Source organism: Pseudochaenichthys georgianus, chromosome 18, assembly GCF_902827115.2.
Source record: "Pseudochaenichthys georgianus chromosome 18, fPseGeo1.2, whole genome shotgun sequence".
NCBI lineage: Eukaryota > Metazoa > Chordata > Actinopteri > Perciformes > Channichthyidae > Pseudochaenichthys > Pseudochaenichthys georgianus.
In genome coordinates, this window is record NC_047520.1 from 659626 (window position 1) to 684623 (window position 24998).

Consider the following 24998-nt stretch of genomic DNA (forward strand, 5'->3'; position numbering starts at 1 on the left):
CCTATCACCCTTTGTCTGTCTCACCCAACTCTCTCCTTTCTGTCTCCCTCCCTCCCTCTTTCTGTGTCTGGCCGTCTCCCTCTTCTCTCTGTCTCTCCATCCTGCTTTCTCTCTTCCTCTAGATCTTCTCCCTCTCTGTCTGTCTGTGTCTCTCTCTTGCTCTCACACACATAGCTGTATTGTGTGTTACCTCCGACCACAGTGTAACTTCAGTCTTACATAAAGCATAGGATTTTAAAAAGGTGTCAAAGTAGGGCTAAACGGGTTAATTCTCGATTTGTTTCTACTATGTAGTTTACAAAGATAAAGCCATTCCTGTCTTCCTCCTTTACCTTGTAGTGTATTTAGGGCTGATATCCATGGAGAGGAATAATGGAATACTTATTGTTTCCCTCTGTCAAAAGGCAGCTGAGGATCTGAGGCAGGCAGTAAAGCCAAAGCCGGATGTCAAGAGGTAAGTGATAAAACAGTGTAGTAGTGAGGATACTTTGTTTTGGCCGTTGGGACTGATTCTATTTAGTAGAAGGGTTGATGGGTTAGGGGAGAGAAGGTCAGGATAGGGAAAGGTTAGTTCCTTCTATTTCCTAACAGGAAACAGAGTTAGGTTAGGAGAGAGGGAGGACAGCACAAGAGAGGGTTGGATAGGAGGGAGGAGTAAACCTTACCCTATGAGAGGACATTAGGAGAGAGGAGGTGAGAAGAGATGGCGGAGGGTAGGAGTGAGGGTACTGTCCTTTCTCCCCTACATTGTATCAAAGAACAGTTTCTTATTTGGCTCTTTCAGATATTGATTTCTGATGAGAATGTTTTCATTCACTTCACAGATCTCTGAATGAAATGGGTTCCTGGTTCTGTATTTTTTCTTTTTTTACATTTTAAGTTGGGATGTTTTGTTGACTCCATTGTTCTTGTGGCAGGTCAATGGCCTCATTGGATTCAGTGCAGTCTCTTCTGTCTCCCCGGACATCCTGACATCTTAAAGAAGCTCGGAACCTTACCCTCAGAGGAGCACTAACCTATGAACATGTAAGTTACTATCTTATGTTTCATGTGCACCATTAAGAGCATTACTTTTAAGCAATGAGACACAACATGCTGTTCTTTGTGGCACGTACCCACACACACGGTAAAACATGGTATCGAGGTTCTTTAACGCGACCCTCATTGTGATCAACCAGAGATGTTCACAAGTCTTTTTTTGCAAGTCCAAGTCAAGTCTCAAGTCTTTGTGGGGTGAGACTTGATCAAGTCTCAAGTCTTTGGTCACGAGTCCAAGTCAAGTCTCAAGTCTCTAAAAAAATAAAAGTCTCATGTCTCTTCTGGTTGTAATCAGCCTTCTATTGTCTGCTGCTATCCAGTCTGTTAAGAATACTGCACAGCTATATCTAAGAAATTCAAAGCATTTACTGTGTTATTATCACTCCTATATCTATTAGCATACAGTATCAGTACTGATTAGTTGTTTGTTATATGATCACTTTAAACAGGCTATTGCAATATGAGGAAACACATCACACTTTGGCTAAATGCAAACAACTTATAATCAAAACACTTCAGAATCAGAATCACAAATACTTTATTAATCCCCCGCAGGGAAACTGTGTTAAAAGTACTTAAAAGTAAACATCTGTTCTGTGCCATTTGCAACTAAAAAACTATTGCTGCAATATTATCTGAAATATAGTGAACTGGTGATATTAAAACATGCCCTGTTCCAAAAGAGATATCTGCCATGAACACCATTCACCAGCCACATGCTGGTGAATCGTGCACGTGGCTGGTACTGTATGTGCACGCACCAGACAAACATAACAATGGCAATCTATTGAGTGGCTGGTAACATTTCAACATTCACTCGGCTAGCCATTTGGCCGGTGGACAAAAATGTTAAAATGTGACCTCTGCAACCGTATTGTTTAATTACACTGGGTCTCTAATGACATCTTTTAAGTCTACTATAGATAAACATATTCCTCTATCCTCTCACTCAAACCCGGTGTCATGGTAACCTGATAAACCTGTAACATTAACGCTACGTGGTCAACAATAAACCTGTAACCTGCCTATAAACCCACAGATGTATTTATGTATGTAACTATGTATTTTTCTACGTTTAACGTTAGCCAGTAAATGGTGGCAGCGGAACGTAATGATTTTGCAGTGTGCGCTCCTTTTGTTGGTTCCGCCGGCGTTTTGTTCAAAGTTTTTATAGTTGAACCTAATTACAAGCGGTACAGCCGCAGGTGTGCCGCCGGTCGCCATGGTGTTACCATGATGTTGATGTTAAAGGTGGGGTAGGTAAGTTTGAGAAACCGACTCGAGATACACTTTTTGTTATATTCCATGGAATGCTCTTAACATCCCGATAGCAATGAATATCTGAAGCGCTTTGACAAATAATCCATAACATAATGTCATCTGTAGAAGCCGTAATACTGTAAAAAGCACTGGATGGCCTACCTGCCTGTCAGCCTCCCATCGGGGCACAAACTTATCTCGTGCCCTCATTGGTCAGGTGCGCGTTCGTGTGTGTTGGAGGAGGGGCTCTGTAAGAAAGCGGCAGATTTTCTCCGGTTGTGTATTTTCAAATTCTAACGATCTCGAGCCGGTTTCTCAAACTTACCTAACATAGAAAACACAATGATTGTTCACGAGTCTCAAAACACGAGTCCAAGTCGAGTCCGAAGTCTTTTGAGCAGGAGTCCAAGTCAAGTCTGAAGTCTCTGTGTGTGCGACTCGAGTCCGAGTCACAAACTCGAGTCCCCATCTCTACGATCAACAATGCTCAAGCACCACTTTGTATCATATTTAAATAGTTGATGATCATTGAATGTACAACTCCATTTATACATAATGTAACTTTTTGACTTTTTGTTTTCCAGGCTTTTAGGGAGTCAAAGATCTTGAGGTCATTGTGACCTTGAACTTGTGTCCATCTCATTTTCATGAACGCTATATCTACAGTGCCTTAAGGGAATTTCTTCAACTGAACACGCGCTTGGCCTCAACGACAAGCTGCTCAGAATGTGGTGGTCAAGGCTAGAGTGACACAGCTCATTGTTCTCTCCATCTTCCAGGACATCGAGTGCCGTGAGGCCGAGGCAGACGTCGCCGGGACGACCATGGGAATCTACACCGTTCGAGCTGAGAGTGATGGTCCTGGTGGTCCTGGTGGACGCTTTGCAGATGTCGGTGTGGTCCTGGAAGCGGTCGAAGTTCTCCACGACCTCCAGAGTATCAACCATGCATGCGTGATGCTTTATATGTTGATCTACGCACTTAATCTAAGCTATCCAAAAAGCTTGAAGAATACATTCGAAGTTTACCAGAAGATCCTGATGGACCTGGAATCGTCCGAGCTTTCCCCCAAAGTACAAGCACTGAAACTCAGATTGCTCAGAAAGCTAGAAACGGCAGGTGCTCAGTCAACACTTTGTTTAACGTTCCTCACTTGCCTCTGTTCTGTTAAGTTATCGTGACTTGCTTGAAGAGCTACACTACCTGCTGAGTACTGTGTCTGCATGAAGAGAAGAGGTTTGCTTTCATGTTAATACATGTGTTGAATCAACAAGGTGGTCTGATTGTATGAATCATTGAGATATTGTTGGATTATTCATCACAAAAATACATAAATCGAATGCATTTTGATTGAATTCAAGCTTAATTGTTATGTATTTCAAACACATACACATTATTCATCTTGAATAGGTAATCTCATTACTATGTAATTCAAACAAATATACTTAATGTATTCTGAATACATAATCTGATTAATATGCATTTAAATTCAATAAATTATATTAATACGGAATACATAAACCTGGTGAATATGCATTTCAAATGAATAGGCTTTATTACACTGATGTATCATGTCAAGTTTATTAGGTAGGTTTATGTTCAAAATATTAAAAAAATTAAATGGAACTTTGTCGTGTAATTATTTTACATACATCTTAAAAGTTAGGGTTAAATATGTCTGTGAGTGTACCCTTAACCCTTAACCCTTAACCCTAACCCTAATGCTAAACCTAACCAATTCTTCACCCTAAAATTAATGATCCCCCTTATGGGGACCTCCAATTTGTCCCCATAAGGGAGGCGAGTCCCCACACGTGACTGTGTAAACAGATTTAGGTCCCCACAAGGGTAGTAATGCTAGACCACACACACACACACACACACACACACTCACACACACACACACCCACACACACGGGAGTATGTGTTTGACGTGTAGATAAACTCGACCGAGGTTATCTATTTTATGAATTCAACAACGACCGTCATGTTTTTAATTCATGTAAAAATATTATAAGTGAATTCAGTAAACAGGATTTTCATTCAGCTTTTCAACCTTTTTAAAGTGTATTTCTATTTATTCATGCATTTCACTCCTTTATTGCATTATCCTTCACCTTTTTGTACACATGTCTTAAATATCATGTATTGTGCATACATAGAGTGCAGTCATTGCATTATGTGCTAAATGAAATGCTCTTTGGTCCGGGGAACTTCACCATTTCTCTGTTTTTATTCTCAAAAAAGTCCTGGATGTGGATTTTGTAGAAGTTTTTCTTTCCAATTGTCTGAAATAATTAACGTTCTAGAAGCAAAAAGGCAAAAAACGACTCGTGTTTTTTGCCTTGAAGCTGTCAAATGTAGGACTAGAGTTTGTTTCAGGGTCAAAGCTTTCTCTGCATCCTCCATATTTCATGCATACAGAAATGATGAGCAGTCCCTGGGCGTCAGATATCTGGAATGTCTCGCTCTGCAGAATATATATTGTTTTCAGTTTGCAGTATAGCGTAATTCACAGTGATGGGAGAACAGCAGCAGTTTATTCATAATGTAAATATGAACTTGGAGCATCGACTCATGAATACTGATCGTAAACAGGAGAGATATCGAGAGTGGAAACGGGTGGAAACACCTCGTTAATGTCTCGTTTCCTCGACCTTGGAACGTCTGGATTCAGTTAAAGAGGAGGAACAAGACGTACGGAATATTAACCATAACAAAGGAGATGTGTGCGTGTTATTCAGCTTATCCTCCGGTTCTCGGTGATTCCAACAAATATGTCTTGTTATTTCCTGTCAGAGCGTAATTGCTTTTACTTCGGCAGCTTTATCAACCTTCACCTGCTAAGGAAACCGTTCTCAAGCTTTTAAATTAACTGGTATTATGTTTTCACAGATTTTCAGGGGATAAACAAACTATTTAGATTCCCAATGTGTCATTACTTTATCCAATAAATGTATATTTGAGAATTTACAGCGATTTTCCTGAAAAAACATGTCAATAATAACATATTAATTAATTATATATGTTTTTTATCAGTTTATCTGTTATTTATTTTTAAATATCCTCGTATCTCTTCAGGTTCACAGCGTCTGAAGGTCGGTCTATTTCCATCCCTGTGATTTGGGCATTTAGCAGAGTTCCACTGACAGACGTTTCTATATTTAGCGACGGTGAATGCCAGCGGGCGTCTATCCAGAAAAACACAACAGAAAGGCTGACACATTGTGCTGCATTCAGGGACGTTCACTGTCACTGTTTAATCACTGCAACACTGGAAACCTGAACGTCAGAAACAGAGAAGCAGCAGGACGTCTGCAAACTGAAAGACTTCAAGGCCGTCGCTTCCATCTGTTCGCAGAGAAACAACCTGCGACACGTTGTTATTCTGGTTCCTGATGTATTTCACCATTAACAATGGTGGGAGGTACATTAAGGAGAAGACGATAGGAGAAGACCGTTTTGTGAAGGTGGCGACTTTTTTGGAAACTGAAGACATGTTTAGACATAAGGAAAGGACATTTAGGAAGGAGGACGTTCTTCTAGAAACTAATTTAGCCTTTTGCAGACCATTTACAGGCACTCAACCCATTTACATGCACTCAATCCATTTACATGCACTCAACCCATTACATGCACTCAAACCATTTACATGCACTCAACCTATTTACAATCACTCAACCCATTTACATGCACTCAACCCATTTCATGCACTCAAACCATTTACATGCACTCAAACCTAAAGAACACACGACAGGAGAGGGAAAACCCAGAACATGTGAATAAAGCCTCTTTAAACTTTTGAATAACTACACTGAACAAAAATATAAATGCAACACTTTTGTTTTTGCTCCCATTTTTCATGAGATGAACTCAAAGATCATTTTCTATCAACACAAAATAACCATTTCTCTCAAATATTGTTCACAAATCTGAAAGAATCTGTGATAGTGAGCACTTCTCCTTTGCCGAGATAATCCATCCCACCTCACAGGTGTGGCATATCAAGATGCTGATTGGACAGCATGATTATTGCACAGGTGTGCCTTAGGCTGGCCACAATAGAAGGCCACTCTGAAACGTGCAGTTTTGCTTTATTGGGGGGGTCTGGGGGGGTCCGAAAACCAGTCAGTATCTGGTTTGAGGGGTAGGGGTAGGGGTAGGGTTAGGGTAATGTTGTGAATCGAGTGGCCCATGGTGGTGGTGGGGTTATGGTATGGGCAGGCGTATGTTATGGACGACGAACACAGGCCACTCGATTCACAACATTACCCTAACCCTCACACCAGATACTGCCTGGTTTTCGGACCCCCCAATAAAGCAAAACTGCACGTTTCAGAGTGGCCTTCTATTGTGGCCAGCCTAAGGCACACCTGTGCAATAATCATGCTGTCTAATCAGCATCTTGATATGCCACACCTGTGAGGTGGGATGGATTATCTCGGCAAAGGAGAAGTGCTCACTATCACACATTGTTTCAGATTTGTGAACAATATTTGAGAGAAATGGTTATTTTGTGTATATAGAAAATGATCTTTGAGTTCATCTCATGAAAAATGGGAGCAAAAACAAAAGTGTTGCGTTTATATTTTTGTTCAGTGTAGTTATTCAACTTTAAAGTGCAGCTATCGTCGCTATTTGAAGGCATATATTACGGGTCTCAGAAATAAAACAATATATAAAAACATGTCTATGATGTGTTTTGCTCAAAATACAAACAGATCATACATTTTAGAAATCCCTCATACCCCTCTATTCCAGCTGTTAGGATGTTGGGTCCTTAGCTTTAAAAGAAAAAAAGAGGAGGCGGAGCTAATGCCTGATCAGAATTCTACCGGAGATAAAGTTAAATTCTGCTGTGATAAAACGCCATCCTGTTCTAAACCACATCAAGGATCATCTCTGAAACAGTATGGAGCTCAAATGCCTTTTCTCTTGCGGGTTCATCACAAGGTGAGTTCTTTTTTTCATTTCCTGCTTTTTAAACACATGCTCTCTCCAGTACAGGTTAGCTCTGAGTGTTAGCGAGGCTTGCTAATGTAAACAAAGACGAGATTACGTCCAAAACACGTCAGGCATTGTTTCTGACAGCAACTCTCTGTGGGTCCGCTGCCGATTTGACGTCAGATCGGCAGCAAATCTGTATCCGCTCGTTGAACCCCCGCTTTAAAAAAGATGTGGGTACGGAGGAAAAGAGAAAGGGTTTTATTTTCTGACGCTGCGTGAGTTCCCCGACGCACCGGGGACACATGTTGATAAAAGACATCACAAAGTGCATTTTGCATCATAGGTCGCCTTTAAAACAAGTACAATTTCAAACAGGCCTTTAAAGGACCTCCAAAAATTCCTTTTCAAAAGTGTCCTCAATTTATAAAAGAATCCAAAAAAAGCCCCAAATTCTTGAAGCAGAATAGGGCCTCTTTAATATAAGAACATCTACCTGCGACTGACAGCCACAACCCTGTTTGGCATTCAGTTATCTGTTTGATATCCTTGTAAACAGATAACTGAATCAGTGGTGGCATGCTATGAAGTACATTAACTGAACAATACATTTGAGTTTTTATACTTCACCTCCCGTCCAATTTAAGGGGAAATACATTGTTCCTAGTGATTGATGGCACAGCTGGTGAGTAGAGAAAGGTTTTTGGAGCATCACAGAGTCCTTCAGATTTTATTAAAATGAAAAGTGAGTCTGCACACGGAAGAACTCTTCCTGACGTTGCAAATGCATCAGCTGTTTTAGAACTCTGCAGGCTGAATTAAATCGTCTCCAGAGAGTTTAACTAAGATGACCGACTAACCCCTGGAGTCTCATTTAAACTCTGCGTTTTCTTTAGTCGGTAACCTCAGTTTTTGCCTCAGTTTTTGCCTCCGTTGGAGCACGGAGAGTCTGCAGCAGGATTGTAAATGAGTTGCTGAGTTTCTCATCATTTACTTTTCTTCCATGAATGTCAATTCAAAAACCCTCCATCGTACGGAGGTCCAAACGTGACAAACTTCACCTCTAGACTAATTCATTTGATTAAAATGTAACCCAGCAATTTCTCACGGGTGATTTAAAAGCTTTCCGAGGCAAAGTCAATGAACACCACGACACCCTCTGCTTGGGAGACAAAACGCATAACTTTTCAAAATAAAAAGCCTAATTTAAGCACTGATTTGGGTATTTGCCAAGTCCTAAAGGTGTACAGGTTAAAAAGTACACTGACCTAATGGTTACAGATGAATAAGAACATATTTTTTAATTAATTATTAGGTGTTTTCAATAACTTTGGAAATGTGAAAAATAACAGAATATTCTAAAAAAGAAAATGTGTTTTTTATATCAGATAATATTCTAAATAATGTATTAAGTGTTCTGGATAAATCATACAAAGTTACGAGATAAAGACACGTTTTAAATACATATCAAAATATTCTAAATAAATGACAAAGCTTTACCTGAAAAAACTTGCCATTGGAATTGAAACTGCGCCCTTCCAAAATAAGAGATAAAATAATGTGTACAGTGCAGAAACACGGTATATAAAGTGAAATGTAATGTACTGTTGTCCTTTAACAGAATGCAAAACCCATGGTCACAAATCTTGGCGTCAACATCGACAGTGCTTTTAAATGAGATAAACAGATACACTCTGTGGTTGAGTCCAGTTTTCATCACTTGAGGTTTTATCCTTTTTAGACTTTGAGCGTGTAACTCGTGCCTTTGTTTCTACTCGTTTGGATTACTGTAATGCGCTTTATGCCGGCCTAAACCAGACCTCGCTGGCACGCCGGCTGCAGCTGGTACAAAACGCTGCGGCTCGGCTGCTCACAGGAACACGCAAGCATGAGCACATCACCCCAACTCTGGCTTCCCTCCACTGGCTTCCTGTCCATTTTAGAGTTCATTCATTTTAAGATTCTATTGTTTGTTTTCAAATCGCTCAATGGGCTGGCCCCTCAGTACATCTCCGACCTCCTACAGGGGTACGCCCCCTCAAGGGCTTTGAGGTCGGCTGATCAGCTGCTGCTGGTAGTCCCAAAGACTAGGAAAAAGACCAGGGGAGACTGAGCCTTCTCAGCGGTAGCCCCCAGGCTCTGGAACGACCTGCCCCCCCCCCCCCCCCCCATGTCAAATTGTCGCCCACTCTTCAAACGTTTAAGTCCCGCCTAAAGACCCACCTCTCTTCCCTCGCTTTCGAGACTGTCTGAGCTCTACCTATTCTATGCTTTGTCTGTCCTTAGCCTTTATGTGCCTTTTATCTATTCTTGTAACATTATATTTTGTTATAATGTTATGTTCATTTTGAAGCACTTAGGCAAACCCTCTGTGTTTTACATGTGCTATAGAAATAAAGTGGATTGGATTTAAACACCAATTATGTCCAAACGTTTTGCTGTTGAGTAAAAGTTATGGATACAAAAGTAAAAATAGACTTCTAGTATTCTGTCTAATTGTCCTTTTCTGCCCAGCGAGGCACGTTTATTGTGAACGAGGGTCAGTAACCGTTTTCAATTCAAACTCATCGTGTCTCTTTCTGCTGATCTGATCCCACCTGGATCCAACGCCGTCTGTTGAATATTTAGATGAATGTCAGCTTGCTTTACACACAAACACGTCGCTAACATTTTGTATTGTATTGTGTATACATGTATAGCAACTGAAACTGTGAAGTCGCCTGCAGCTGAGACCCTCCGCACTGATGAAACTGGAGTTAAATGAAAGCTTTGCTGCACTTAGTTAACCTTATATTTAACTAGAAAGACAGCGGATGACTACAGGTACATGTTTTGGTTAAAATCAATGCATTTTGTGAATTTTCTTGGTCAAATTTTCTTTAACAAAAAGCATTATTAGCTAAAGGTATTTCAAACTGTGACTTTTGTATGATTGTTATGTAAGTTAAGTAGCTGTAATGTTAAATAACTATGTTTCTTAACTGAACAAATAAGTAAAATGCTAAAAAAAGATTATTCTGAGCAACATTATACATATTTTTAAATGTTATCAAGGTATCGTGACAATATCGCTATCGTGGGTTATTACTTTCGCAGTGATATAGTAGAGAAAATGTTATATTGTGACAGCCCCTAACAAAACAAATGTATATAAGGACACACACACACACACACACACACACACACACACACACACACACAACCTTAAACTTACATTTGTAAGTTACGTGTGCCCACATTGTGATTGTCTCAACAGAGATGTGTCCCCACAACACCAGTAAGACAGACAAACATACACAGTGCATACACAGACATACAGACAGACAGACAGACAGACAGACAGACACACACACACACACACACACACACACACACACACACACACACACACACACACACACACACACACACACACACACACACACACACACACACACACTGTAAGGAAATATTTGTATGTATTCATGTTAGCAAACTATGAAGAAGCTTAAAATGGGAAATGAAGCTTAAAATGGGACATGATTTGTGTAGAAAACTGTGAGCTGGATTTGGGGCCTGTTGTCATGTGGTTTTTGAGGACAAAGGAAGAAGGGGGAAGGTGAGGAGTTGACTTACAGTCAACTCAGATCTAGGAGATAATGAAGCTAAGCTATTGTGATTGGGGAAACTTAAGAAGTGAGGTGTTGGTGATATTTGGGCAGCCAATCACGGAGGTCTGGAAGGGAGGCTCAGATAACTCCTCCCATGGTAAGTGAGGTATTTAGACAGGAACCACGCTGTGTTCAGCCCTTTTCCTCTGGCTGGCTCACGTGATATCAGGTAAATATGGGATCCCAAAGATAACTGTATTGAATTTGTACTGTATTGATTGTATTGTCATATTACCATTAAAGTGGATTATTGTTTAACGGTTACTTGGTAGCACTGGATTCCTTCCTGTATGATAACCAGCTTGTTTAGGGACGCGCGGAGATTTGAAAAAGCGGACCAGTTGTCCATACAAATCTCTAACAACACACACACACACACACACACACACACACACACACACACACAACTAACACACCCTTGAACTTCTTGGGACCTTGCATTCTGTTGCCAGTTGTGTGTCCCAACATTGTGACTGTGTAAACAGTTGTGTCCCCACAACATCAGTAACACACACACACACACACACACACACACACACACACACACACACACACACACACACACACACACACACATACACAGGTAAATAAGGAGTCAGAGGCGTATTTGTGCTTGAGAAAACAGTACATCTGTTGTTGGACACGAGTAAAGGCCCACACGTTGTGCTTGGTTACAGTCGTTCACACATATTTACACAGAATGACACGATAAACAACATTACAGCCATGTTACTAAGCAGTTTTACATTCATGTTTTTATAAAGGTCAAGCAGCATCTGTGTCCCCTCCAAACCTCGTCAGAAAAACATCAGAACATCATCACTGAGGAAATAAACACCGGGTACTGTTCTGCAAATAATAGATAAACAAGCTGAAAGACATGTTTGAACGGGAATGACGCCATCTTGTTTGCTTTGAGTCCTATAGCGTTGGTAGACGTTATAAACGTATTGCTAGCTAGTGTCACAAACGTGATAAAATAATAATACAGTTTCAACACTCTTTAATTAGTTAAATGTTACGTTTGTTCTTGGAAACTGGTACAAAAAAGTCCAAAAGATTAACTTATTAGAAAACAGACTCAAAAATGTAAAAGTTAACTACAACTCCCAAGATGCACTGCAACAAGAAATATCCATTCACTAAGTTTATAATTATGTTTTCTGAAGTGTTCTGCTTGCTAGAAAAAATTAAAAACGTTAAAAAAATGTCCGGCAGTTTGTATGTATGACCGCATGCTTGTATTTTTTGTATACGTATGTTTTTACCAAAAAAATGATATTATTTAATCCTTTTTTGTACAATTAATGTCAATCCAAGTCCTTAAAATGCTCCAATAAATGTCATTTGTGTACAAAATATTTCCTCTATTAACAAAGTGCATGATGACGTACCCACGCAATGCATTGTGGGATATCTTCAAGGATTAAAAGCAAACCAGATGACGTCAAACTGCCCTTTTTTTAATCTTTTTACCATTCAAAATATAATCCTTTTCATAAAACATCCAATTTAACGCCAGGGTTCATAACTCAAGATGCTGCTGTTAAAGTAAAGCACATATTGGTTTACTTATGTTTTAGTTATTTGCTGGAAATATATTTGAGGCGGATACAGTCAGGGTAAAATATCACCAACATTGCAGCTGTTTCTTTTTTTAATGAAATCCTCCATCATGAGGACGAAAATAGACATTTTTCCCTCAGAGGAAAACCCAGTTTGAGGCATGCATTCACTAGGAAAAGGGTGGAAAGAGACAGACGATGGGCTGAAAGAGGACGGAGATAAACAGCTGGTGAGGGAGTGTGGGATTTTGGGTCGAGCGAGGTAATGACGCATACGAGAGACGGAGAATTAAAGAGGGAAAAACAAGAGGCTAAATCCCCAAAAATAAAAAAAATAAGGGTCTCATCTGCTGAACTAATAACTGCTGTAGTGTTGATTCACATTGTGCAAAGTGTTTAGCATGTTGACACAGAGGGAAACAGAGCGCCGTAATTAAAATCAGGCAATTCAAGTTTAATGAGACCTTTGGTAATAACATTTGCAATTTAATTTGGAGCGGCGCCGATAAATGGTGTGGAAAGAAAAAGGGCTTTAGGAGAAGTTATATTCATTGGGTGAAATAAAAAAACTCATGGTCTCTGAAAAACCAAATGCACATTTGACCTTTCCTGTCCCCGAAATCGCTAAAGAGACGGGTAATGATTTTCAGCCTGCAGGCAGGGTGCATGATGGGAACACTGGGGGTGAAAGATTGGCAGATATATAGGAATATAAATGAATATGACTCAGGATAAGGGGAGGAAATCATGGCACTGACATTCAGAATTGATCTGTAAGTAAGTGTTTTAGGGTACCACTTTTCTAAAAATTGACATTTTCCACTACAGGAAGTTTTTAAGCATGTGCACGATCCTAATTTGTGTTTTTCAACAAACATTTGGGTTACATTTCATTGAAAAAGCACACATTTTATGCTCTATTTAGTTGATTTTGTTGTGAGTACAGTTCATTTCAAAACGACGATGAAACATTTGGCACCATTTTTGATATTTGTCACTTTTAAATCGAATGACTTTTTGTCACTACAATACTTTTTTGTTTTTTTACTACTAGAGAAATACAAATATATCACTTTTTTACTTGTGCCGCTCCGCCTCATATGACTGGAAATGTTACTTCTCAATGTCACCGTTAGCTAAACATTGCTGGATAACCCAAATCGTGCATAATATAGAAATTACAAGGCAGCAAAACACACTTTTTATTCATTGAAACTTTGCCTATTTGCCTCTATATTCTGGTTTCAAAAGTACATGTTTTAACACGTGATCCAAAGTTGTTATGCGATATAATATTAGATAACTGTGCGACGGATAAGGTCTTTGCAAAAGATTCAACAGTTTGTAGAATTTAAAAATGTTGGGGGCTCGTCCGGGATACAACAAGTGTTCAGTGGGAGGAATAAGGAGGACCGTCACCAGAAGGAGAACCAATGGGATCTAAAAGATAATCTTATTGCAAACGATTCAACAGTTTGCCGAAGCAAGATATACTGAATCACAAAGTACTACAGTCCCAGCATTGATAGAAAAAAAAACATATATGAAAACCGATAGTGATCTCAGTTTCTGCATTTCTAAAGAAGGGAAACACAGCCTAGCAAAATGGTATTATGAACTTAATAAACACTTACTCTAACCCAGATTCCTAAAGTATTTTCCTGTATATCTGCTGAAGCTAAAGATTGGTACGTAGGATAACATAGTTTGAAACATTTGGCCACTGACAATACTACTTTATTCTTCCCAGAAATCGCTAAACTTGGCTTCATCTCCTTCTCCTGAGCTGCACCTATCACAATCTATACAAACACTTTAAGTTCCTGTAGTGGAAAGGCCTGTAAGGCACCGTTTGTAAAGGTTTTACTTAAATCACTTACTAAGTTAACTAACAAGCCTTAATGGCCATTACTAAGAACAACTGTTGGGTTGCCTGGTTCTCGCTGGTATGAATGAACTGCATTTTCATTGATGGCTGGCGATCTGTAAGTAAGGTGCTTTTGGTTTCCGACAAACCTGAACATTTAAACTTAAATATCACCTTTAATTTGCAGAGATTATTTATATATAAGGAGTCTTTAGAATTACATAACACTTAACATATATGCTAATACATTTTTTGCATCTGCAGGCCTTTTTTCTATAAGACGAAATGCCTGAAAGGCTCAGTTCAGGGCAAAATAGCCCACTATATTTCACTTACTACATAAAAGTCACTTTGAAGTACAAGAAACACTTACAAAATGAAATAAAAGAAATTCTGCAGAGTGAACAATCATATTTTAACCATTTCTTTCTTCATATATTATTAAGTCGTGCTGATAAAACTCTGTAATGAAAATGAAATTGAAGCGTGACGTAAAATGTGAGCAGTCAGCCAGATTTGACAAATTGCCTCTCAGCTAAATCAGATTAATCTAACACGTCGTCATCGTGCAGTTTCCAACTGAAGAGACGTTTTGAAATCTGTGTGATCTCAGCTGGATTTTCATTTTGAGATGTTCGTTTCCATTTCCTTCTCCCTCATTATCCCACATGTCCCTCCTCACATTGATCCTCTCCTCACTTTCTGCCCATCTGTCCTAAAACTACTGATAAAAAGGCTTTGAAATCATTTGTATTTCCCCCGCTCTCGCCCTCCTCTTTCCCATATCAATGTCCACTTCTTCCTGGCTTTTATTGTAGGATGATGCACATTTAAAACACACATTACATAACAGTGTGTGAGATTTCACAAAGCTTGCATCATGCATCCTTTCCTTGAACTCTTAAATACAGGCTTTTTGGGGCTTTTTCTTTCACCTGACAAGATATTTTTGCACAGTCTTCAGCGGCCTCCGATTTCGCGAAGCGTGAAAAGTCCCTCGCAGCTGATTCTGCCCAAATGTTTGTCAATTGTAATCCTCAACCCACTGCCTGTAAACCACTCTGGGTTAAGAGTACGAGCTAAATGCTTCACACGTGGAATGGAGATGGAGTAAAAGCCCTATTTTGACAAAGTTGACCAAAGTTTGTTCTTTCAGTTGCAATAAAACAATCCACCGACCGACTTCCTGTCTGTTTTTCAGGGCAAACTTTTCCACAAATCCTTCATGCAAAGCTGTATCACTCGAACAAATCCCCCGAAGAAAAGTCCCTCCGTCACAAGGAGGTCACGTCTTCAAAGCTTCGATTTGTCAAGCAGACGTCGAGTCATTCTTCTTCTACTAATCCCTGCCTCCTCCTCTTCTATTTTGGGTCTTTTCAGAAACTCTTAAGTCCCGCCGTCGGCCTCCTCTTGTTTCGATTTCTTTGTCTCTCTTTGTTGCCTCTTCTGCGGGACAAAATACTTCCTTCCTGTGTAATCTTGTGGCATTTTCTTGTCATCCCTCCCTCCTTCTCCACCTTCCCTTTGTCCATCAGTGGCATTGAGGTGGGTGGACATTGCTTCTTGTAATTCAAGCGTCTTCTCCGCCCTTCCACGTCCTTTGACAGGATTTGATTGGATTGTCTTCTGCATGACAAACACTTTCCTACTTTCCTTCCTCTGTAATCGTGTTCCTTTTTATTGCCACCCCTCCCAACTTCTTTAACTCCTTTCTGTACACAAGTTGAGGAGGTCGGACTGTCCTTGCTTTTGGGCAGGTTGCATATTCTCCTACGGGACACAAACCTTCCTTTAGTCCTTCCTCTGTTAACTCGCTGCCTTTTCTTGTCTCTTCTCCCTCCAACTCCCCCTCTTTGTGTAAGTTAGGTTGGGTGGACACTGCAGATTGTGTTTCAAGCACCACATCCGATGGGTTGGATTTCTTTTTCGGCAGGTCAAAGAGCGACCCTTCTGTAATGTCGTTGCTTAGCTTTTCTTCTGAAGGACACTTTCCTTTCTCCTTCCTCCGTAAACCTGCTGCTTTGTCTTGCCATCCCTTGGTGTTGAGATGGGTGGACCCCGTGTTTTGTGTTTCAAGCGCCATCTTCCTCGCCCTTCCACCTCCACCTGATTTCCTTCCACTTTAACCTCGTTGCATTTGATTCTTATCCCTTCTTTTTGTACATAAGTTGAGGCAGGTTCTTCTTGTTTTCTGACGGGTTGGTTTTTTAGTCATTTCCTTTCTCCTTCCTCCGTAAACGTGTTGCTTTTTCTTGTCATCCCTCATTCTCCACCTTCTGTTTGTTCATACGTTGAGGTGGTTGGACACCACTTCTTCTGTTTCAAGAACCTTCTTCTTCGCCCTTCTGCGGGATCAAAACATTCCTGATTTCTTTCTTCTGTAACCTTGTTGCATTTCATTCTTATCCCTTCTTTTTGTACATAGGTTGAGGCTGATTTTCTACTTCTATAATCTCGTTCCCTTTACTCCCTCTTTCCTTCGCCTCCTTCTCAAACATCGGTGGCGTTGAGGTGGGTGGACACCGTGTCTTGCGTTTCAATCACGATCTTCTTCACCCTTCCTCTTCCTCCTCCTCCTCCTCCTCCTCCTGCTCCTCCTACGGGATGGATGCTATCCAACCTCCCGCCTCTCCTGTTCTCTCCGCCTCGGCAACACTTGAAGACGGAGAGGAAGGCGGCGCGGTAGTTTCGGTTCATCCATCCGTAAAGCAGTGGATTGGCGAAGGTGGAGCACATGGCGACCACGTGGAAAACGGTGTAAAGCAGGCGGAAATATTGCATATCCAACACGGCGCTATCGATATCCGTCGCCAGCTGGAAGGCGTGGAAAGGCAACCAACTGACGGCGAAAACCACCACCATGGTCACCAGCATTTTGGTGGTTTTTCGCCGTCTGCGATGGCGCTCAGACATAGCACTGCTGGTGCTAACGACGGTTTCCGCGGGGCTAACGTGGGCGCGGAGCTTCGACCAGATTCGTGCGTAGGCGAAGGAGATGATGGAGAGCGGCAGGAAGTACTGCAGGATCAACATGGAGATGCTGTACACCGTGCCGTCCGTGCTCTTCCCCGGCCACTTCTCCGTGCACACCTGAGGAGACACAGGGGGATGGGTTAGGGTCACTTGGAGTAGATTTGATGTTTTCTGTCAAACATCCTTCCTTCCTTCCTTCCTTCCTTCCTTCCTTCCTTCCTTCCTTCCTTCCATCAACATGGATATTTTCTACTTTGTTGTTTATTCCTAGTCTTTACATTTCTATTGTACAATGCCTTGTCTTTTTATGCTGCTCAAATACTTCTTATCTTATCTTATCCTCTTTCCTTTCAACCATCCTACATTTCCTCTTTCCTTCGTCTTCCTATTTATCATACTTTCTATCTTCCTTCCTTCTTCCTTCCTTCTTTCCTTATTTTTTGTTCTTACTTTCCGTCATTTTCAGCCTATTCTCTATCATTTCCTTCCTTCCTTTCAACAATCCTAAATGTCCTCCTTCCTTCTTCTTCCCATTCATCTTCCTTCCTTCCTTCCTTCCTTCTTTCCATCGTTCCTTCATTCTAGAAATCCTCTTTCCTTTCAACAAGTGTATTCCTAGTTAGGATGCTTTCCATCTTCCTTCCTTCCTTCCTTATTCGTCATATTTGAAAATCATCATATTTTCTACGTCCTTCTTTCTATCATCCTCTTTCCTTTCAACCATCCTACATTCATCCTTTCATCCTCCCTTCCTTCTTGCTTCTTCGTATACGTAGTTCCCTTTCAGAATTTTGTACTTTTCCTACGAGGCGAAATGAAACAAATTAAACAAATGAGGAAGATAGGCTACACCTCTGAGTACAAGTTGAAAGAGGAGACATGAAAGAAGAGGAGATCAAAGTCTGTGTGTGTGTGCGTGTGTGTGTGCGTGTGTGTGTGTGTGTGTGTGTGTGTGTGTGTGTGTGTGTGTGTGTGTGTGTGTGTGTGTGTGTGTGTGTGTGTGTGTGTGTGTGTGTGTGTGTGTGTGTGTGTGTGTGTGTGTGTGTGTGTGTGTGTGTGTGTGTGTGTGTGTGGTGTGTGTGTGTGTGTGTGTGTGTGTGTGTGTGTGTGTGTGTGTGTGTGTGTGTGTGTGTGTGTGTGTACCTGGATGGTGTGTCCTGGCTCCAGAGTGAAGGACCCGTATTCTCTGAAGATGGCGAGAGGACTGGCTAAGATGGCGCTCAGCACCCAGGTGAGAGCGATCACCCCGAAACACACGTCCTTACGCATCCTCGTCTCCAGGTGGTACACGATACACCTGGAATAATCAAATACAAATATTGATTTAAAAAAAATCAATAATCTATAAAATACATATCTGTGACCCGCTCTATCGAAATCAGTCGGAAGTCCCAACGGCTCATTTCAACATAAACGTGGATTTGCGTAAAAAAATAGTTTTTCCGGGTTCGGGTGTTTTGTTTGATTTCAAATAAACAAAGTCTTTCAGAATATGACATTTTTATTTCCAAAATCACGATAAACACGTGTTTGAAGCTTGTAGGGACGATGGCAGCGCTCGCACTCTGCTGCAGAGTAATCATAGATAACACGGCACGGTCCGTTACAGTTTGTTCTTATCTGATTTCAATTAAACAAAGTCTTGGCTTTCAGAATATTAAACTTGTTTCTGCAAATCTCAGATGATAAATACAGCTTTGAAGCTTCGGCATAATTACAAGCGGAGAACGGAGTAACTTAGCGTCACAGCAGGCAGAACAACAGCCGCTGTTTCTCCTGAGGGTTTTCCCCGGGAAACAAACGCAAAACACACAAACGCAAAAATACACACACACACACACACACACACACACACACACACACACTCGCTTCCCCCAGACCAGTAATCCAAACCAAAATATCTTCCCACCGTACTACTTCGATCATTTGCTGATAACCAATCAGATCGATGGATTCCAGAGAAGAGGAAACTTTGAAGGCCTTTCTCTCAAAACGATGACTCGCTGACGGTCGTTATATAATGTGACGTATTTCGCTTAATATTTGGAGAACAGAAACGATCCTGATATCATCAGGAAGCTCGGACTCTCCTCTTTCCAACCGATGGAGCAGGTCACTTATGTGTGAAAATAATAATATTGGAAAAGTAAATTAAAATCTAATAAAAACGTTCCTTTATTTTCCGGATATTCAATATGATGTCCTTCCTACCTTCCTTCTATCCATCCTCTTTCCTTTCTACCATTGTATTCCTATTCATCATGCTTTCTATCTTGCGTCCTTCCTTCCTTCTTTCCTTCCTTCCTTTCCTCTTTTCTCCCTCACTTATTCGTCAATCATATCATGCTTCCTTTTCTCCTTCAGTCTATTGTCTATTATTTCCTTCCTTCCTTCACTGCTTCCTTCCTTCTTTCCTTCTTCCCTTCCTTCTTTCCTTCTTTCCTTCCTTCTTTCCTTCCTTCATTCTATCCATCATTCTAAATAAAGATTTAAAAACAATATAAATACAATGGATACCGATGGACTGTCCACTCCAAGTAGGGAATGAGTCCTTACCCCAAGTGAAGGAGTTCAAGTATCTCGGGGTCTTGTTCTCGAGTGAGGGAACAATGGAGCGTGAGATGGGCCGGAGAATCGGAGCAGCGGGAGCGGTATTGCAGTCGCTTTACCGCACCGTTGTGACGAAAAGGGAGCTGAGCCGGAAGGCAAAGCTCTCTGTCTACCGGGCCATGTTCGTTCCTACCCTCACCTATGGTCATGAAGGATGGGTCATGACCGAAAGAACGAGATCGCGGATACAAGCGGCCGAGATGGGTTTCCTCCGCCGGGTGGCTGGCGTCTCCCTTAGGGATAAGGTGAGAAGTTCGGTCATCAGGGAGGGACTCGGAGTTGAGCCGCTGCTCCTTCGCGTCGAAAGGAGCCAGTTGAGGTGGTTCGGGCACCTAGTTAGGATGCCACCTGGGCGCCTCCCTAGGGAGGTGTTCCAGGCACGTCCAGCTGGGAAGAGACCAAGGGGTAGACCTAGGACCAGGTGGAGGGATTATATCTCTTCGCTGGCCTGGGAGCGCCTTGGGATCCCCCAGTCAGAGCTGGTTGATGTCGCCAGGGAAAAGAAAGTTTGGGGCTCTCTGCTGGAACTGCTACCCCCGCGACCCGACCATGGATAAGCGGGAGAAGATGGATGGATGGATGGATAAATACAAATAAATAATAACAATAATAGATTACATTTGTATTGCGCCTTTCAAGGGACCCAAGGACGCTTTACATAGTGAACAAACAACCAAACAAACAAACAAACAAACAAACAAACAAGAAGGGCCAATAATAAAGTAAAAATGTAATAAACAGCCGTATGCGTGGACTGTGAGGTTAGGGGTCAAAGGTCATGGTGAACAGGTGCGTGTTTAATGATGTGTGTTGGCGTGTGAAGCTGGAAGACGACACGGAACAGAAACTCAGACGCTCTGATCATGAAATCTGTTCTACTTTAATTAAACCTTATTTTCCTGCCAAAAAACACGAGAATCAGAGAGTTTGTAGCAGATTCCCCGGACAGGTGGACGGCGACACACACACACACACACACACACACACACACACACCGAGCGGGGGAGTTTGCAAAGGAGAATCACAAAGTTTGGATTCGGTTCATGAAGGTTCTCTGGATAAATGTCTTCCACCGTAGATACTTTCACTTAAAGATCCCTGTCATCCTCCTCTTCATCAACACATCACAGGTCTCAGATATATCCAGAGCCTGTCTCTGATTGGCTGACACACCAAACAGATCATTGCAGCATTACCCATAATCCCCTCTGTTTCAGCCCTGTTTCCAAAGTGCTGATTCTCTGTCTGTTACTTCAGATGAACACAAGGAGCCCCTCCCCACGCCCCTCTGAGAGACATGTGGTTGCAAAGAACTCAAAGGAGCTCTAGAGGAGATTCAGGTGATAAGGGGGGGGGGGGGGTACCTTGTTGCTGATTGGCTAATGGCTACACAACAACACAAACATTATGACCAACATGTTTACCAAACTGTATTTGATGATAGATGTTGCATCGATGGAGGAGCTCGGGTCAGAAGCCATTTCTACACTGCAGCTTCTGAGCATCACAACCTTTGAATCTTTGAATCTTATTTCCCGCCCACCTGTGTCGGTCCAGTGCGATGACGTTGAGCGTGACGGTGGACACGTGCACGGCGAGGCACTGAGCGTACGGCAGCAGGAAGCAGAGCGCCCCCCCGAACTTCCACTCGCCCTGCAGCGTGTAGACCAGCGTGAAGGGGAGACACAGCGTGTTCACCAGCAGGTCGGCTGACAGAGAGGGAAGACACGGGAGAGACAGTTAATGTTTCATTCCGCGTGAAGGGGGGACACAGCGTGAAGGGGAGACACAGCGTGAAGGGGGGACACAGCGTGAAGGGGAGACACAGCGTGAAGGGGGGACACAGCGTGAAGGGGAGACACAGCGTGAAGGGGGGACACAGCGTGAAGGGGGGACACAGCGTGAAGGGGACACAGCGTGAAGGGGGGACACAGCGTGAAGGGGGACACAGCGTGAAGGGGGGACACAGCGTGAAGGGGGACACAGCGTGAAGGGGGGACACAGCGTGAAGGGGGGACACAGCGTGAAGGGGTGAAGGGGGGACACAGCGTGAAGGGGGGACACAGCGTGAAGGGGTGAAGGGGGGACACAGCGTGAAGGGGGGACACAGCGTGAAGGGGGACACATCGTGAAGGGGGGACACAGCGTGAAGGGGGGGACAGCGTGAAGGGGGGACACAGCGTGAAGGGGGACACAGCGTGAAGGGGAGACACAGCGTGAAGGGGGACACAGCGTGAAGGGGGGACACAGCGTGAAGGGGGACACAGCGTGAAGGGGGGACACAGCGTGAAGGGGGACACAGCGTGAAGGGGAGACACAGCGTGAAGGGGGACACAGCGTGAAGGGGGGACACAGCGTGAAGGGGGGACACAGCGTGAAGGGGTGAAGGGGGGACACAGCGTGAAGGGGGGACACAGCGTGAAGGGGTGAAGGGGGGACACAGCGTGAAGGGGGGACACAGCGTGAAGGGGGACACATCGTGAAGGGGGGACACAGCGTGAAGGGGGGGACAGCGTGAAGGGGGGACACAGCGTGAAGGGGGACACAGCGTGAAGGGGAGACACAGCGTGAAGGGGGACACAGCGTGAAGGGGGGACACAGCGTGAAGGGGGACACAGCGTGAAGGGGGGACACAGCGTGAAGGGGGACACAGCGTGAAGGGGAGACACAGCGTGAAGGGGGACACAGCGTGAAGGGGGGACACAGCGTGAAGGGGGGACACAGCGTCTCCGCTGACATGGAAAAAACACGTCCAAAACACGGGAAAGCAGAGTTAATGTTTCTTTTCCTGCAGCCTGTAGACGAGAGTGAGGGAATAATTCGGTGTAATATTTATACGAAGACGGTTTGAAACAAACATTCAGCAAAAGATCTTTATTTCTTTGTTCAGGGCGACAACTCTGAGGAATTACAATCCTAGAGATGTCTCCAAACACCTTACATGTTGACACAATGCAGACATCACAGAGGAGACACTGATTACTGTTGACAGATGTTAGACACACACACACACACACACACACACACACACACACACACACACACACAGATGTGTCAGTCTAGACTAATCAGAGCCTGGAAATCCTCTCTGACATCCAAAGGACGTAGGAGAAAGGAGAGGAAGGTGTGTGTGTGTGTGTGTGTGTGTGTGTGTGTGTGTGTGTGTGTGTGTGTGTGTGTGTGTGTGTGTGTGTGTGTGTGTGTGTGTGTGTGTGTGTGTGTGTGTGTGTGTGTGTGTGTGTGTGTGTGTGTGTGTGTGTGTGTGTGTGTGTGTGTGTGTGTGTGTGTGTGTGGGTGTGTGTGTGTGTGTGTGTGTGTGTGTGTGTGTGTGTGTGTGTGTGTGTGTACGTACCAACAGCGAGGTTAGCGATGAAGAAGTTGGTGACGGTGCGCAGCGTCTTGAAGCGATAGATGACGTAGATCACCAGGGAATTACCCAGAACCCCCAGCACTATGATGGTGCTGTAAGCCAGGATCAAGACCACCTGGAGGAGGAGAGATTAATGTAGAAAATAGATTAAAGTACATAAAAATAACATAAACAAAGCTAAAATGTAAATAAATGATTTTTAAATAACTACAAATTCAAGTATAAGAAACATTTAAATATTTATACAAACATAGAGAAGTAAAATAAATATGTGCACAATATAATACAATTCCTTTAAAAAAACTTTTAGTTTTTAGATTTAGTAACCACTGCGTTGATACGACTTTATGTTGTAAATAATTACGTGTTTGCTGTAAATTGAATCATGTAATCTAGCGTCTGTGAGCACTAAGAAAAGCGCTATAATACTTCAATATATTATTATTATTATGTACCTGTACACTTGGCATTTTAATGGGGTCTTCTGGGAAAGGGAACCCCATGGAGGTGTCGCCGCCAACGGGGTTTCCGCCGCCGCCGCCGGGGTCATTTTCCGGTTCGATGCCGGGGTCATCGTCGGGATTTTTTCCGGGGAATTCAAAGATACTGGGGTCACATGGGAAGGGCCAATGCGTCGCCAAAAACGTTTCGTTTGTGTCGTCCATGTCCGATCATTCGTGTTCAAGCGGCGACGCCATCGTACTCTCTCTCACACACACACACACTCTCACACACTCTCACACACACCAGGCCTGTTGGTACACAGAAGAACAGAAGTGAAAGTTAAAGTAATTTCCCTGAAAACTGCCGTCATTGCATTTTTTGGCCACTAGGGGGCAGACAACACTATACTCAACATATTATCGCGTTAAAGTGTTTAATATTTAAAATAATATTTTGAAGATTTCTTTCTTCTCTCTTAAAGATGCAGTCATTACATGAATTATATTTGCATATTTTAGGTATAGTAAAACATATATAGTGTTTATTTAGTGTTTTATTCTTAAAAATAGCTGTTAAAACATCCAGATTGAAGTCGCTGCGACGAGACTTTAAACTGCTGTGCACAGGTGGGAAGATTTCACACCAGTTGTTTACACACACTCTCACACACACACTCTCTCACACACTCTCTCACACACACACACAGCTGTGACCTCTCCGTTTCACAGCTCTGTAGTCGCCAGTCTAACAGCCTTGGGGGGAAACAAACACACACACACACTAAGAGGAAATGCAGGCAGTCACAAACAAACTGCAGGTCACACACATGTGGGAACAAGCACACACACACACACACACACACACACACACACACACACACACACACACACACACACACACACACACACACACACTTCAGTGAGCTGAGTGTTGCCTCGGGCGTTCAGCTCTAATTCGCCACGGACAGGATCAGTGAGACTTGTTGCAAAGTCACCTCTTACTAAACTGAAGAATTTATATGAGATGCATGAAGGTATGTCTGAAGGTCCTGAAGTGACCTACGAACATAATCAAAAGAGCTTTTATTGAGCGTTAGAAAAGTGCAATCTTTTATATTACGCAACCTATTTACTCAAGAATAACAAATTAGAAGGAAAAAAAGATTAAAAAAATTCAGATGTCAGTATCCTGAGGCTCTGAGCCCCATTTCCTTTCCTCAGGGACGGCAAAGAAAGTCCGACATTATACGATTTAAAATAAAAACAATAATCGTGGCT

General features: G+C 42.5%; 1 protein-coding gene and 1 long non-coding RNA gene across 2 annotated transcripts; one reads left to right on the forward strand and one right to left on the reverse strand.

Moving 5' to 3' along the window:
• Positions 1-674: 674 nt before the first annotated feature.
• On the forward strand, positions 675-3918 carry LOC117463601 (uncharacterized). The gene is made up of 3 exons (XR_004553952.1): positions 675-725; positions 918-1026; positions 3078-3918. It is a non-coding gene; the product is annotated as an uncharacterized lncRNA (long non-coding RNA).
• Positions 3919-11533: 7615 nt separating this feature from the next.
• On the reverse strand, positions 11534-24025 carry npy2rl (neuropeptide Y receptor Y2, like). Its single transcript, XM_034105897.2, has 5 exons — positions 23733-24025; positions 23260-23392; positions 21451-21616; positions 18441-18594; positions 11534-17414 (listed from the first exon to the last, which is right to left on the reverse strand). Exons 1-5 carry the CDS (start codon positions 23940-23942, stop codon positions 16815-16817), a joined length of 1263 nt encoding a protein of 420 aa, XP_033961788.1. The 5' UTR covers positions 23943-24025; the 3' UTR covers positions 11534-16814.
• Positions 24026-24998: the final 973 nt, after the last annotated feature.